At 47.9% G+C, this 15,607-nt stretch overlaps 3 protein-coding genes across 5 annotated transcripts; 1 reads left to right on the forward strand and 2 right to left on the reverse strand.

Moving 5' to 3' along the window:
- Nucleotides 1-291: 291 nt before the first annotated feature.
- men1 (multiple endocrine neoplasia I) lies at nucleotides 292-6,693 on the reverse strand. Of its 3 annotated transcripts, none has more exons than XM_086105384.1 (10): nucleotides 6,552-6,693; nucleotides 5,173-5,632; nucleotides 4,801-5,009; nucleotides 4,247-4,375; nucleotides 3,911-3,951; nucleotides 3,742-3,829; nucleotides 3,325-3,461; nucleotides 1,940-2,075; nucleotides 1,661-1,846; nucleotides 292-1,553 (listed from the first exon to the last, which is right to left on the reverse strand). In XM_086105384.1, the coding sequence occupies exons 2-10, from the start codon at nucleotides 5,606-5,608 to the stop codon at nucleotides 1,083-1,085; spliced, it is 1,833 nt and encodes a 610-aa protein (XP_085961510.1). In that variant the 5' UTR covers nucleotides 5,609-5,632; nucleotides 6,552-6,693; the 3' UTR covers nucleotides 292-1,082. The 3 variants fall into 3 exon arrangements, with proteins under 3 accessions (XP_085961510.1, XP_085961512.1, XP_085961511.1); XM_086105386.1 differs by having other exon boundaries at nucleotides 5,173-5,659; XM_086105385.1 differs by having other exon boundaries at nucleotides 6,601-6,691.
- Nucleotides 6,694-7,855: 1,162 nt separating this feature from the next.
- Nucleotides 7,856-12,348, reverse strand: LOC147209450 (lysosome-associated membrane glycoprotein 1-like). The gene is made up of 6 exons (XM_086105389.1): nucleotides 12,208-12,348; nucleotides 11,138-11,652; nucleotides 10,825-10,944; nucleotides 9,545-9,611; nucleotides 8,904-9,077; nucleotides 7,856-8,812 (listed from the first exon to the last, which is right to left on the reverse strand). The coding sequence occupies exons 1-6, from the start codon at nucleotides 12,248-12,250 to the stop codon at nucleotides 8,673-8,675; spliced, it is 1,059 nt and encodes a 352-aa protein (XP_085961515.1). The 5' UTR covers nucleotides 12,251-12,348; the 3' UTR covers nucleotides 7,856-8,672.
- Nucleotides 12,349-13,718: 1,370 nt separating this feature from the next.
- Nucleotides 13,719-15,511, forward strand: ing2 (inhibitor of growth family, member 2). Its single transcript, XM_086105390.1, has 2 exons — nucleotides 13,719-13,985; nucleotides 14,518-15,511. The coding sequence occupies exons 1-2, from the start codon at nucleotides 13,841-13,843 to the stop codon at nucleotides 15,237-15,239; spliced, it is 867 nt and encodes a 288-aa protein (XP_085961516.1). The 5' UTR covers nucleotides 13,719-13,840; the 3' UTR covers nucleotides 15,240-15,511.
- The last annotated feature ends 96 nt before the right edge of the window (nucleotides 15,512-15,607 follow it).

The raw sequence follows: 15,607 nt of genomic DNA on the forward strand, positions 1-15,607 counted from the left end.
ACGAATCCAAAGTAACAAACAAAACCATGGCAGAAGCTAAAAACTCAAGAACAGAAACATGACCGAAACAAACCTGACAGGAACAAACAAACATGACAGTAGCCAAGAGCAAACAGCAACAATGACCCAATGAGTGCTCGGGCTGGGAGTCCTTTTAAAGCCACTAATTATCTAACGACCAACAGGTGTGCAGCTGCAGGGAAAGGCCCCACAGTGCCACCTGTTGGTCACAAACCGAAACATGACACCAGTCCAAAATGAATTTGAAAGAAAGTACGGAAACAAGGACAATCAGCCTCCACTTCTTTGTCTTTATTACTCTCAGATACAAAAACAAAGACCACAAGCGAACGCAACATTGGACAACCGTTTCACACGGTTCTGTGCTGACAGCGCTTTGCGGGCTTTTTGTCTAAATCATGATAGTGGGCCAAGTCCAAACTACAAGGCCCAGTCTAAAAAAGAAAAAAAAGAAAAATAGCAAATAAGGCAACATCGAGCTAGCAAGAAAGAAGCTATCCTTAACACGGAAGTGGACAATGTTACACAGTAACTATACTAACTTGACTTTCTCGGCTCGCGGTCTTGTCGACGTGTCCCGATGAGGCAACGTGAACTGGGAATCGCTTTGTTGACACGAGGTCTGATATGAAACGGTTCAACAGTTAAGCTATTGTAATCGGCAGCAGGGTTTTTTTTTGTGCTCTTTGTGATGCCACAAGATGGCTCCAAAGCCCTGTCTAATAGGAAAACAGTACGTTGGTGTGGAAAAGTAATGTGAAGTGATGCATCTCAACTGTGTGACAATCTTTGTGTACAGGGAAGGAGCTGGCTTTCGACTGGGTTGTCACAAAAGCTGCAGGGAGTTGTGGCTGCGTGTTTTTTTTTTTGCAAATGGTGCATGGATAGAAATGCTCTTCAACCCTTTTGGGATGTCCTGAGGGGGGGGGGGACAATTTGCACACAACTGTATTCTTCTCGGTCACGGTCATGCTTTCAGATAGTGACACAACATGACGGCAGCGGGAGGACGTTTGAGCGCAAGGAACGTGGAGAGGGCGCGGCCGGCGGTCAAAATGGTCCTAGAGCGACTTGCGCTGCCTCTTCATGAAGGACATGGAGTAATCACCCGGCGGCGTGCTCTTCTGCCTCTTCATCTGGACCTGAGACTGGGCGGTGAGCTGCAGCTTGATGGCGCTGGAGTTCACCTTGGCGGCGCGCAGCAGCTCCTTCATGCCCTTCATCTTCTCGCTCTGGAAGGCCACGACGGGGGCGGCGGGGCGAGGCGGCGTCGGGGAGCACGCCCCGCCGTCGGGGGACTTGGGCTGACCCTCCAAGCGGCGGCGGCGGCCGGCGTCGCCCTCGCCGGCTTTCTTGGGGGCGGCCAGCGAGGTCGGGGAGGCGGGCGCGGCGGCCAGGGGAGAGTTCTGCTCCTCCAGCTTGGACTCCCTGCGGGGGCCTCGCCTGCGGCCCTCCCACGGGTCCTCGCTGGACGCGTCGTCCTCGTCCTGGCACTCGGGCTCTTTGGTGATGATGGACACTTTCTGACGCACCTTGAGCGGAGTGGAAAGGAACCGACGTTAACAAACGACACCCACAAAAAAAAAATGAGGGCGAGTCAGCTCCCGGCTGAGATTTCAAGATATGGCCAGTCACTCACCTGCGCCTCGAAGCGGCTCAGGGACTGGACCAGGTAGGTGGCCCAGCCCACGTGCAGCACCGGCGTGGGGCTGCCCTCCTCCCACTTGCAGATGCCGTCGTAAAAGCACAGCAGGTGGGCGAAGCATTCGGGCTCCTGCAGTGCCGAGAAAGCTGCCTGCTGCTGCTGCTGAGGTTGCTGCTGCTCCTACACCCCCCGCCCAAAAAATAAATCACGTCAAGATTGGAGATTTTTTTTTCCCCCCACAGGAGTGACTGACAAGTGGGCCTGCCCTCATACCGCTTCCGTCGCATCGCCACCTTCTGAGGGACTCTCGGCGGGGGCGGCCGTCTCCTTGAGCAGAGTGGGAATGACGTCGTTGGCGATGTCAAAGAACTCTTTGTAGATCTCCTCGTCCTCGCGGAAGTAGTTGTAGCTGCGACGACAGGGCAATTTTTAGATGAGGCCTTCTCAAACTTTCGGGGAGCCGCTCACGGACACCCTTATGAACCCCAAAGGCAAGAAAAACAAACTACAAAGACCCGACGGGTATGGATTTTTTCCCCCCCAGCCGACTCCGATACTTGTCAGAATAAAATTACAACAAACAATCAATACATTTTTGGAATATTCACATTCATATATTTGTTTCGCTTTGCCACAGAGCAGGGTCATAAGGAGCTGGCTTTTTGGAAAGGTTTTATTTTAATTTGGGATTAGTTTTTGACCGCTTCTACACACATTCTACGGCGTATTTGAAGAATGGAAGATTAAAGAAAAGGTCACCAAGTATTTGAGTACAATTCGCAAGTACAATTTAATAAACATTTTCACTCTCGTTACTTCTATCAACTTAAAATGTACTTTCAGTTATCTTTATTTTTAAAACCACTTAATTTCTCCCCCCCCCCCCATTAACGAAAATGATTTTTCAATTTTTGTAATTTCACAAGCTTTTGTTCACCGTAATAACCTTACAACAAAATGAAAAATCAGCAAAGATTTGCCAATTTCTTTCTGGCGGCAAATGTTTGAATGTCATTATCGTTGTCTTCTGATGTCATGCTGATTGCCATACTTTGTCAATGCCATCGATAAATTGCAGCTTTTTTTCTCCCCCCTGAAATAAAATTAAATTAAAAAAAAAAAAAAGACATTGGGCAAATCAACTGAACGTTGACTAATTGGCCGGATGTGACTAACTATCATGAACGCTTCTAAATGCCATGAATCCAAAATAAATAAAAACAGGGGGGAGGTGGAAAGGCACGTTCCATGCGGGCATGCTCCTTTTTAGGTGATAAAACATTGACTGCAAATTATTTGGTGGAGCCCAAAAAGTTGGCCAAGCCTGGTTAGAGAATTTGAGATGATGGATTGGGGGATGACGACGTTCCTATTTGCTGCAGCAAAAGAAAAGAAGCCCCAACAGGCTCGAGAGGAAGCAGCTGAACCTACAGAACAATGACCAGGAAGTTGAATCCGCCCGTTGGTCTAATTTTAGCGAGGGGGGGGGGAGACAGCGTTTTGCGGAGAATGCGGGCGCTGTGATTAAAAACGAAAAGAAAGCCATGTGGCGATTGGAGCATAGAAGCCCCCCCCCAGCACCTTCAGCCTCCAAATCGACGACAACTAAGTCTTTGCCGCCCTCTGGTGCCACGCCAAGGCAACGTCAAGCAACTTACTCCTGCATGACGCGGGCGGCGTCGGCCCAGGCCCTCAGCGCGTCCCGCACGTTCCTGTGCCTGTAGTGGAAGCCGGCCAAGTACATGTAGGGGTAGATGTGCTCGTTGTTGTAATGGTTCTGGGCCGAACACACGGCCTGAGGGGACAGACAGATGAGGAAAAAGTCAGCCGCGCTTTCAGGACGCTTGTCTAATGCTCGGGCTAAGGAGCATCTACGCGGCGGCGCTCCAACGCTTGAAGCCGCACGCGGAACACAAGCAACGTAGACCGTAGACGGACAACGGAACACAACTCCGGGGCACATCCGATGGCAAGATTGGCTCAAAGAGGAGTCGACAGAGCCCGATCAACAGTACGCATTTGGATTCTGTTCACAGGGTCCCGAAAACTCTGGGAGGAAAAAGGGCGTCCTTTACCTTGAGGTGGATTTCCAGCGGGCTCTCCTTGCCTGGTATCGGATCCTGGTCTTCCAGGTCCGCCAGAGTCCCCATCGCCATCGGATACCTGCGGCAAGGCAAAGCAGACTTTGAGGGATCCCCACTCCGCGCTGACTCCTTTTCACCTCTCCAACTTCAGCACACTCACCTGTCCAGGTCACCTCGTTCATACAGTAGCCACAAAAGTTTCTGCGTAGAGAAGATGGGGGTTTTTTTCGTCACCATTCTTGCAAATATGGCTCACCCGCACGCACACCGAATATGAAAACAAGCCACATTTTCAAACCATCCGCAGGTGTCTCTGGCATATTTAGGTCAAAATACAGGCTGAGGATAAAGAGCGAACGGCCAGCCTTCCAGAATATTTCCCCTTTAAAATCCAGATAGCAAGAAACGCCATCACCCGCAGCAGAAACCAACGGCGGCCGACGGGAAAAAGGGACGCACGGAGGGGCCGGCCGGTTTCGAGATTGTGAGCCGTCACCTGCTGAAGCTGCAGCAGCTCCGAGCTGTCAGTGTGCAGGTCCAGCGAGGGGTTGATGGCGCACACCATGAAGGCCACCTCCATGCTGCGGTCACATTTCATGTAGGAACCTTTGAGGTAGAGCCAACTCTGAAGCAGACACAAACACACAAACGCTCAAACGGTAACCTCGAGACAATCTGCGAAACGAGGCACGCGCAATTCCATTTCGCATCGGCATATTGCATTGGAGGCCAAGGCCATTTTCAGCAAGATGTGATTTCCTGCATTTGTTTAAAAAAAAAAAATAAATAGTGCAGGAGGAATAATCCCATGTTCAAAAGCAATCGCAATAATGATGGTGTGGGGGCGGGTGGGGGGGGGGTGCAATTAGATTGAATCATTCAGCCGAATTGACGCAGCCTAAAAAGGTTTCAAATGGATGACCGGAGCACGAATTTTGTCTCAATGACACTCCTCAACTCACTTCAGGTAGTCGTTTGCCAGCGAGGTGGCGCCAAAGCAACCCTTTTATTTGTGCTTTTTCACCTACGGCGGGTGGCTTTGGGCTTCACCTTCTCGTTGACTCCCGCCGCGACCGTCTGCCCTCGTCGGTCTTCGTTGCCCTTGCCGTGCCAGGTGACCTCGGCCGTCTCCTCGCCGCTCTTGCCGAAGATGACCCAGGCGTGGTCTTCGGACAGAGCCAGGTGCACGTCCTTCAGGGCCAGGACCTGGCAGGCCGCCACCACCGCAAAGGCCACACCCGAGCTGTCCAGTTTGGTCCCTTGGGGAAAAGACATCGCAGTTTGTCAAGATGAGAAAAAAAAAAGAATCTGCTTAAATTGACAAACATTTGTTGATTTTTTTGGGGCGGGGTTTTGTGCCCGCTCATGCTCAGTCGGCTCAAGAGATTTGATTTTACATCCACACAGCCAAGTCCGACTTACCGGTGATGAGGCTGAAGAGAGATTGAATGTGGGCACGGTCTTTAAAGTAAGAGCGACTGAGACTGTTCCAAATGACATCCGACACCTTCTTCACCAGCTCTCGACTGGAGCCGGCCGGCGTCCTCCTGTACTGGGACAGGTCCACGGCCCCGCGGATCTGCGCCGTGAAACGCTCGTACAGCGCCGAAATCATGCCCAGCTCCACGGTGGGGAAACACGAGTTGGGGCAGTCGGGCTCCAGCGGCTCGAAACGTACGCCGGGCACGTTGACGGGCACCACGCGGTTCACGGCCAGGAAGTGCTCCACGAAACCCAGGACCAGGGAGAGGAGGGCCAGGTCCGGCTCCGACTTGCGGAGCTCGGCGTCGAAGAGCTGAACGACGCCGTCGATCCCCCGTAGGGGAAAATGCTTCTTCTGGGATGAGTGCAGACCCATTTTGTCCTCTGTGGTATCCTTCGCCTGCAGTATTGAATGTGACACACACAACTGATACAAAATCCAATGCAGATTCATTTATTGCTTCCGTTTGACTGCAAAAATGGGGAAAGAATACGAAAAAAATTAACTGCCTATTGAAGGCAATATTGAGGGACACAAAACAATTGAGATTATTTTTCAAAATCGGTGAGCTCGACTATTGATGACGTGGAACACTTTATATTTGGCAAATACCCCTCAAAAACATCTCGACGAGGAAGGCCACACACACACACACAATATATATATAAAGACTGGTTGGCTCCCCAAAACAAATAAATACAATTTTATATTGATTATGTGGTTTGGAGAACGAATGAATAAATTAAAAAAAAAATCTGCGAACACGTGAAAACGCGGGCGCCCAGCCGCGAATGTGCGGGGATCCACGGCACAAAAGTATTCCTTGAAACGGCAACATCGGGGAGTTGAAATTAATCATTAAAAAATTCGCATGTCATTCCGAAAGTGTCATGTATACGTTTACACGCTGTCGAGTTTATGTGTGCATATGAAATTTATTTTTTTTCCATTAAAAACAAACTGGGGACATGCGTTGCTCGTGGGTGGGCGGGGCACTCTTACCTAAAATGCTCAGGCTCACACACACACGCATACAAAATAGGCTAGGCTAACGTTAGCATTTGGAGATCCATTGACACCGGTGCCACGCTGCCTCGCTTTCAAATGGAAAGTAACAACTCCGACGTCGTAACGTCGTATTGTAACGTATCGCAGGAGTACGCGAAACCAACCGTGAGCCAGAGACGGCCAAACACCGGCTCGCGTTGACCGGCAACCAGCTGCGGCTAGCATGCTAACGAGCGGCTACTTAGCACAAACGGACTATTTGAAATAAGGCGCCTTAATGCGGTTAAAAAGTCGGGCGGGTTTGACACACCTCTGTAAAAGGCGAGCGAAGAGCGGGCGGCGAGGGGCGGGTGACGTACCCCGTTTGCTCAGCAGTACCTCGGCCACATGTTTCGCGTCGTTTTGTTTTGGGTTTCACTTCTTTTGCCGCGCACTCCAATCATCCCCGAAAGTCACTCCGATGCGTCATTGCGCTTTACGTCACATGACGTCACGGGGATCACCTTCAAAGGCAGCGGAAACCGTCGGAACAAACGGAGTTTGCGTACATTTTTACCGACATCATGAAACGTTTGTTAAAAAAATATCCATCCATCCACAAAGCTGTCCTATGTTGCCATGTTTTCACTTCATACGTTTTTGACTATTTTTCGTCACTTTTTACTTTTTTTTCCTCTTTGGAAACCACAATGACCAGTGTTCCAAAAGAATCTGAAATGTGGACACGTCAGACCAGAGAACATTCATTTTGTGAATGCGAAGACTTTGTTTTTCTTCTTTCTACCCAATCTTGCTGCTGTAGACTGTAAATTTCCCCACTGTGAGACAAATAAAGGATATCTTAACATTTTTTCCTCTTCTTAGGCGAGCTCGGGCCCAGAGAAGCTGGCGGCATTTCTGAGCGTTGCCGATAAGTGGCTCTTGCTTTGCATGCCAGAGTTTGAAGTTGCCCTTACGAATGTCGCGCCCAACTGGATCGAGTGACGTTGGTTTTTCTCAAGTGTTCCCGAACCCCTTGACTCAGTGATGTCTTTTTTTTTTTTTTTTTTAATGCAGTGTCGCCTGAGGGATATCGGTTTTTCTGGCCTCGCTACTTCCATGCCGTGCTTTCTCCAGATTCTCGGAACCCTTTGGCGATATTCTGGACCGTAGAGGACGGAATCCCTCAATTCCTTGCAATTGAGGAACATTGACCTGAAACTGCTGGACTGTTTTCTCAGGCAGTTGTTCCCAAAGAGGTGAACCTCGCCCCATTTTTGCTTGCGAGTGACTGAGCAATTCGGGGAAGCTCCTTTTTCAAGCCACTCCTGTCTCCCATCTGTCCCCAGTATTCACCTGTGGGGTGTCCCAAACGGGTGTTTGATGAGCATTCCACAAGTTTTTTTGCCACCTGTCGCAGCCTTCTTGGAACGTGTCAGGCATTAAATTCATGGCAATCATCAGTTTGAACATGAAATATCTTGTCTCTGTAATGTATTGAATTAAATATGGGTTGAACATGATTTGCAAGTCATTTGTATTCAGTTTTTATTTATATTTGACATAACGTCCCAAGTTCATTGGAATTTATTTTGGTGGTTCTGTACGTCCGTAAAGAAGATTGACGGTCAAACAGTTGTTTAAGAATTGTAATTTATTTGATTACGCAATTCTGAGTGACACTTTTTTAAAATATTGCACCCAACAAATACTCTGTTAAAAAAAAACATCATTAAAACTAAACTAAAATGAAGCATTTTTCGAAACAATTTCAATAATTAACCCGCTTGAAATAACAAATTAAAACGAAGTGAAATGAAAAAACAAGTCAATATGAAATAACTGATACGACACAACGCCCCAGGCAGCAACTGGCTTCTGGCTTCAAAAGCACTCGAGGAAACACAGGCATGGCGTGATTCTTTAAAAACAACAAACAGCGCAATTCTGTAAAACATACACAGCGGCTCCAGTGAAGCTTACCGGCAACATGAGAGGCAAAGAGAGAAAAAAAAAAAAAAAGAGCACAGCATGATTCAATGAGACATCTTGGTACCGTTTGCCATCTCCCCCTGTATTCTAGAGCTAAGCTCTGATGAGAACTGATCAAATTCTAAGCTGGGAACAGTTGATATGCTAACATTTTTGCTAAGACACCAAAACTGAATTTTGGGAAGTGCCGAGGCCAATTGGTAAGGGTTGCCCAATCTCTACACTCTGGATCACCTCAATCGTGGCATTTTTGTGACTGCGGGTGGTCTCTTGCTCTATTCAGGTTCTGGGAATTGAATGCTAACCTTCTAGCAGTTGCAATGGTAAGCTACACCCTGGATGAAGAACAGACCGCGACCTTGAGTAATTGGAAGCGCGTAGGGGACCGGACAAGGATTTTACACGGGGATGGGTGGCAGCGTTGGGTTGGCCAAGAACCGCCCTGCCTTGGGGGAGGTCCTCACAGTGACTGGTAGCCATCCGTCCTCCTCTTGCGGCCCAGCAAATAGACCGCCAACACCACCAAGACCAGCACCAGCAAAGTGACGCCCACACCGATGGCCACGCTGTAATCGGGCTGGTCGGCCACACAGTGGTCGGCTGAAACCGGTGCCGCATGTTACATGTACGTCAACGACCCGAAAACAAAATGGGGCGGGGGTGGGGGGGGGGGTGTTTCCGGGGTACTTACTGACGCCAAATTCATCGCTCTTGGTCAGATTGAAGCCCTGCATCCGGTCATCCTTGACATCCAGATACAGGCCATTCCCCATGTAGACGGATTCGCTCCGGCACGAATACGAGTGGCCGATCTTTGCAGGGAAGGCGCGCAGCGAGTGGTTGGTGGCGGCGTAGTGTCCGCTGACTGGAAATAAATGGACACATTAAATTGTGCGGTTTCTTTTTTCAGTTTTAAAACGTTCCAAAGTCTCTTGGTAAAAGCTGTCCGACATGCTTCCGTCAAAATACACACAAGGCGTAGAAAATTACAGTTAACAACCACGCATGGTTGTCAGGTTATCGTTACCGTGGTGACAGTGGGTGGGGCGAGGGTGTTGCACCAAAGTGGGTACTTCAGTGCAACTCCGTCTTCCCAACTCAGAAACATTTCCCCCCCCACTTGCAACGATTTTGAGACATTTTTGTAATGCCACTGGAGACTTGTAGAATCTCTGAGACCCCAAAGGGGGGTTGGGGGGGGGGGTTATTTTCACTTACGGATGCAGCACTTCATCACCAAGATGCTGAAGTACATAACAAAGCAAGTGCTAATTGGTGTATTTAAAAAAAAAAAAGTAACTTGCAAGAGGATTGTGCAAAAAGCGGCCTTACCGTTGCTCAAGGGGTAGGCGAGGCTGAACATCAATGTGTCAACGTAGGCGATGTTTTCGGTGGTGCTCTGAGGAAATAAAACACTTTTTTATTTAAAGACACATTGGACCTTTTTATTTGCCAAGTCAGCAAATCGGTTTGGGTCATTCACGGTGGTTGTGCGGTTGAGGCACCGAGTGCGCCGTATCACATGCTGTGACTGACACAGAAACAGGCTCGTCAAGTCGACTTCCTCTTTCAAATGATTTTTCTCTCCTGTGGCAGCTTGCAGATGGGGGAAGCAGAAAAAAAAAAATCACATGATCTCTAGTGGCCAAAGCCAGTGCTGGGAAGTCAAGACAAACAAATTTGATTATGATTTTTTTTGGAAGAAGTAGTTGAATTAGTCCTTTTTTAAAAAGTCAAGTCACCTGTATTTATCGCGCACTTTCAAACAGCCATCGCTGCATACAAAGTGCTGTACATGGAGCAATTTAACATATACAATAAACAGTAAAACAAATCGGTAATAAAAGACTGTTGAAAGCACCAAACACTAAAACCAAGAACAAATCTAAGTCATGCTGAGATATATCGTTTTCCAATTTGTCCTTTTCACACGGGACTGAACGGTGTTGGAAAATAATCTAGTTGCGTTCCCGCAATATTGCGATTTCTTATGGGATTTTTTTCTAGAATCTCTTCCCCTGTATTTTGTTTTGTGTGTGTTTGAAACATACAGAATAAGAGGACCAACTGTTGGGAAAGGACACTTTGAACCTCTCCTCTTTCATCTATAACTGCTTCAGACAACAAAGTATATGCAGAAAAGTGGTGAAGATTGCACGACTGTCTGTGACCTATGTGTTGTGTTGTGTTACTTTTGTTATTTTGACTTCAAAATGGCGCCGCGTGAGTGGCTGCCTTTCCAGCAGCTCCTATATTTTGTTCTTCTACTTCTTCCTTTCATTACTTTGCTGCTGTGAATCGGGAATTTCTCCATTGCGAGACTAATAAAGGTTTTTTTATCTTATAGCAAGTACAGTTCTTCACACCAAGATGCAAACAACACACTAAAGACACACAGCAAAAAAGTAAAGACAGCAGCGAACCCAATTTAGCCGCTTGTACGTACAGTAACTCTATCTGTATTCAAATATACGGTAAATGCAAAATGAATATAATTGCATTGCGAGGTTGAGGTTAATTAACTTTCTACTTGTCTTCTTTTCTTTATTAACTTCTACTCCACTACCAAGTACAGAGTGGGACTATATCTGCCATCTTTGAGAGAAGAGAACCTTGTTGAACATGAAGGTGATGAAACCCTCCTGGAAGACCAGCGTGAGATTGGCCTTGTTCTCCTGACACTCCCCAATGGCTCGAGTCTTGTTGGGCTGCACGATGAATGTTCCTCTGGCCTGGAAAAGGGACACAGGGTAATTACAAATAAAGCTGGCTGGGAATGGAATACATATATATATATACTTTGTTGCTGTATCTCAAATCTGCTTTCCCCAATTAAAGTAACAGATTTGCCATTAATCCGTTCCACTTTAAAAACACAAAATGTCAGATTCTTTATACAAGATTGAGATTTTAAAAAAAAAGTACCTCTGGTGTCACAAGTCGGACCTGCAAGGCCACATGGGCCATCAAGCAAACGGCTTTGCCCTTCATGAGCCGGTAGTCTCCCGTGCTCAAATCGGCAGGTGGAGTGGGTTTGGCTGGAGTCGTGGCGGGAGGCGCCACGGTGGTACTGGTGATGGAAGCGTTGGTTGGTGTGGGGACAGGATCGGTCGTGGCATTGGCGGGCGGCGTGGTCGGTTTGGTGGGCGGCGTGGTCGGTTTGGCGGGCGGCGTGGTCGGCTTGGCGGGCGCCGTGGTCGGTTTGGCGGGCGCCGTGGTCGGTTTGGCGGGCGGCGTGGTCGGCTTGGCGGGCGGCGTGGTCGGTTTGGCGGGCGCCGTGGTCGGCTTGGCGGGCGGCGTGGTCGGTTTGGCGGGCGCCGTGGTCGGTTTGGCGGGCGCCGTGGTCGGTTTGACAGTTGGGTCTGGTTCACTTTTCGGAAAGAATTCTTCAGCGGGACTGACGGTCACTGGGGTTTTTCCATCATGCTCTAATGACAGTGCTTCAAAAGAAAATACAGTAGAAGAAGGGAGGGGGGCGTGGGTTATACTCGGCTTAAAACTGAGTTTCGGCATAATTGTAGTTTTAGCAGTCTTGACTGGCTGTTCACACGTCGTTCGTAGCCTTAAAACGTCATAATTACATAATATTCCTGATAACAAACGTATCAATAACAAACAAACCGAAGACCCACAACCTGACTATGCATACAAATGTAAATTAAAAATTAATAAGAGGGACAATTAAAAAAAAAATGTCAGCGAGACCCAAGTGACTTTTGGGTCAAACTGGCCTGATAACGTCGCGTTCGCCCAAATTCAAAAGTCCACCGCGTATTTTTGGTAAACCCAAACAGGTTTTAGTTTTGTTTTTTTTAAATAACATACATCCAAACTTTTGGAGTCTATATTTCCTATTTGAAAAGCCGTTCAAGCAGTTTTTAGTACGTACGTCACGAATTACACGTAAAAGGAGAACGAAACCGGCGCACACCACGAATAAATATTTTTTTCAGAGCAACAACGAGTCTTTCAAATGTGTTCATGAAGAGAATTACCTGAAAAAACACAGCAAAAAAGGATTATAAGTGCAGTTTTCATAGCGACAGGTGCGGCTTGATGATTTCCCAAAACGACGACAGACGGAATGTAAATTTGGTGGTACGACGAATAAAGCAGTTTATAAGAACATGCGCAATGACCGGAAGCGCATCAACAAAGTCAAAATAAATTATACCTTTGAAATTGTTATTGCTTGATATTCGAATTCATGACTAATTTGAGACGTCCCCTGTTTGGCAAATACATAGTTTATTTGGCTTGAATTATTCCAGATCAAGTCGAACTTGTTAAATGTTAAACGTCTGCCACATATATCTTATTTTGAAAAGTGCTCCCAGAAAAGGTCAGTGCGAATAGGTTGTGCGGTACGGTAAATGTTCGGGAAACGAAACTTGCAGCATTCAGTTAGGGAAGAGGTCATGATTGCGCCTCATTGAAAAGGAAACTGCATCGACGACACAAACAACAGACGAGAACAATAATTGCAGAGAGCCAGCTGCTAATATATCAAAGCGATTATATAAAGACGGTCAAAAAAGTAAATAAATAAAACAACGAGATCATAGACGCGATATAATCACACTGAAGTTATCTATTTGACATAAAAGCCAATTGTTTTCGAGGTGACGGACGAGCTCAAATATACAACTTTCACTCAAAATGTACGACTTAGTTGGTTTTGATATACATTTCAAAATAGTTTTCTAAAAAATGTACAACACGTTAATGCAAGTTGCGACTATTATCGAAAAATACGAAAATACAAATTCTCATCTCGAAAACGTATGATATTTTTCTTTCAAATATGAGTCGTCTCAACGAATACCGGTATTTTTTAATGTAGAAAATATAGGTCGTTATTTATACAATATGTCTTTATTCTCAAAAAAGGTATACCTGTATACCGTCCACCTCTTTCATCTATAACTGCTTCAAACAACAATGTGTATGCAGGAAAAGTGATTAAGATTGCACGACTGTCTGTGTCTCATGGGTTGTTGTGTTATTTTGTTATTTTGACTTCAAGAAGGCGCCGTTAGAGTGGCTGCCTTTCCAGCAGCTCCTATATTTTGTTCTTCTACTTCTTCCTTTCATAACTTTGCTGCTGTGAATTGGGAATTTCTCCATTGCGAGACTAATAAAGGATTTCTTATCTTATACGCGTCGACCGTTCAGGCCTACTGTACTTTAAAAACTGCGAAACTGACATCACAGCGACCTCTTGCGGACACCTCAGACTTAAACTAAGCGCGTGCTTCAAGAAATTACAAAGTGGTGATTCGTTTTAAAATGTGTTCAAAATGTGTCGTCTTTTTTCGTCTGGCCAATAAAAAAATAATATGACTTAAATCTTATTGGCCCGACTTCCCAGGAAAACACTATGTTAATGAGGGCTCCTCTCGACCAATGGCGACGCTGCACAGCCCACCGGCACCGCCTCTGATGACGACTTGGAGTGCGAGAAACCGTCCAACGCCGTAAAAGGAAAATACTCACGCATGCGCCCTGGTGGCAGTTTTGTTTGAAGTGAACTGCTGCCTGGAACTGCCCTTACGAGCTCGCCAAGTCGTCCGACGTTTGTATCGAATCGCAACTATTTGCACCTCGCCTCAATGCATCGTCGCGACCATGTTAGGCCACCACTACCCGAATGCTGACAAGTCGCAGCAACTGGCCAACTACGTGGAAGATTATCTGGAATGCGTGGAGTCCCTGCCATTGGACATACAAAGAAATGTTTCCGTGCTACGGGAAATCGACGCAAAGTATCAAGGTAACGAGATGCCGATGCGTGTTGACGATAGTTTGTGCGGCGTTGGCGGGCTGCAGGCAGGCGGCTGCCTCGTTTCCCCATTTACGTCAACGCAGCCTCGCTCCCTCGCACCAAACTCCCTTGGAAAAGATGAACATTTGTTTCCGCGTTCACGCCAACAACCAAACGCAGGCATTCCGACGTTTTTCGCTACCCGCGGTAGTCCGTGTGGTTAATTGACGACGTTCGGCGTCAAATTTACCGCAGAAGCTAACAAAACGTGATGGTAAAATCGGTACGTTGACAGCTTGGTAGCGGTGATCCGTAAAATGAGGCAAGTGAGTGCGTTTTCAGCAGCCAAAGAGCTGCTGCTCCATGCCCCGCCCCCCGTCACGTGACCACATTAGTCACTTTAGGTGGGGGAAGAGCAAAGCGGGTTGTTTACATTAAAAAAACAAAAATGAAAACCTAACAGGCGACGCACTGTTCGGCTGCAATTCCCTTGACCACGTTTACACGTGCGATGTAACGTGATTTGTCTTCGTATTTGCAGAAGTGCTGAAAGAGGTGGACGAAGTATTTGAGAGGTACAAGGCAGAGCAGGATGGCGCTCAGAGAAAGCGGCTGCAAGTCCAGCTGCAACGGGCACTCATCGTCAGCCAGGAGCTGGGCGACGAGAAGATCCACGTGGTGACCCAGATGACCGAGCTGGTGGAGAACCGCTCCCGCCAGATGGACTCCCATTCCCTGTGCCTCCAGGAGCCCTGCGATCCCGAACACGTGGCGACGGAGCGGCGCGCTAACATCCAGGAGACCGCCGTCGCACCCGTGTCCGCCGCTGCCCCCGAACGCGCCTTGGCCCGCCGCCCGCGGCGCCAGCGCAACAGCGAGAGCCGAGACTCGAACCACCCGTCGGCCAACGGCTCCGCGGCGGACGACGCCGCCGAGGATCCGCCCCTCCCGCTTCCCAGAGAGAAGAAGTCCAAGTCGGCCAAGAAGAAGAAGCGCAAGTCCAAGCAGGAGCGGGACGCCTCGCCGGTGGATTTCGCCATCGACCCAAACGAGCCCACCTACTGTTTGTGCGAGCAGGTGTCTTACGGCGAGATGATCGGCTGCGACAACGACCAGTGCCCCATCGAGTGGTTCCATTTCTCCTGCGTTGGCCTGACCTATAAGCCGAAGGGCAAGTGGTACTGCCCCAAATGCAGAGGGGACAGTGAAAAGACAATGGACAAAAGCCTGGACAAGAACAGGAAAGACCGCCGGTCAAGGTAGTGACCCACCTGCCGATTCAAGTCCGGCGGCGTAGGACATGAGGAGCACAATCGAACATCGCCGCTTAAGACTCACCGAGGACACTGTGCGGTGACGCCTTCGTCGAGCTATTGGTTTGAGTGAGAAGTGGCTATTTTTGACATATGAAAAAAAAAAAATACAACTCGAGCATCCGCGTTTTGTAGCAGAGCATCCTTTCATTGTGGACGTGGTCCTTCTTTACAGTCTACTGCTACTGCCTTGTGTATCAATAAAGTTGTGCGTGTTCAGCACATGTACTGGTGATTCGGAGGAACCTGAACCAACAGCTACAGTCGCCCTTTTTAATGGTGACAAGTGCTGAGCAACTAAATCGACATTTGAACCTT

This window comes from Hippocampus guttulatus, chromosome 2 (genome assembly GCF_054856545.1).
Source record: "Hippocampus guttulatus isolate MCC_2025c chromosome 2, RoL_Hgut_1.0, whole genome shotgun sequence".
Classification (NCBI taxonomy): Eukaryota; Metazoa; Chordata; class Actinopteri; order Syngnathiformes; family Syngnathidae; genus Hippocampus; species Hippocampus guttulatus.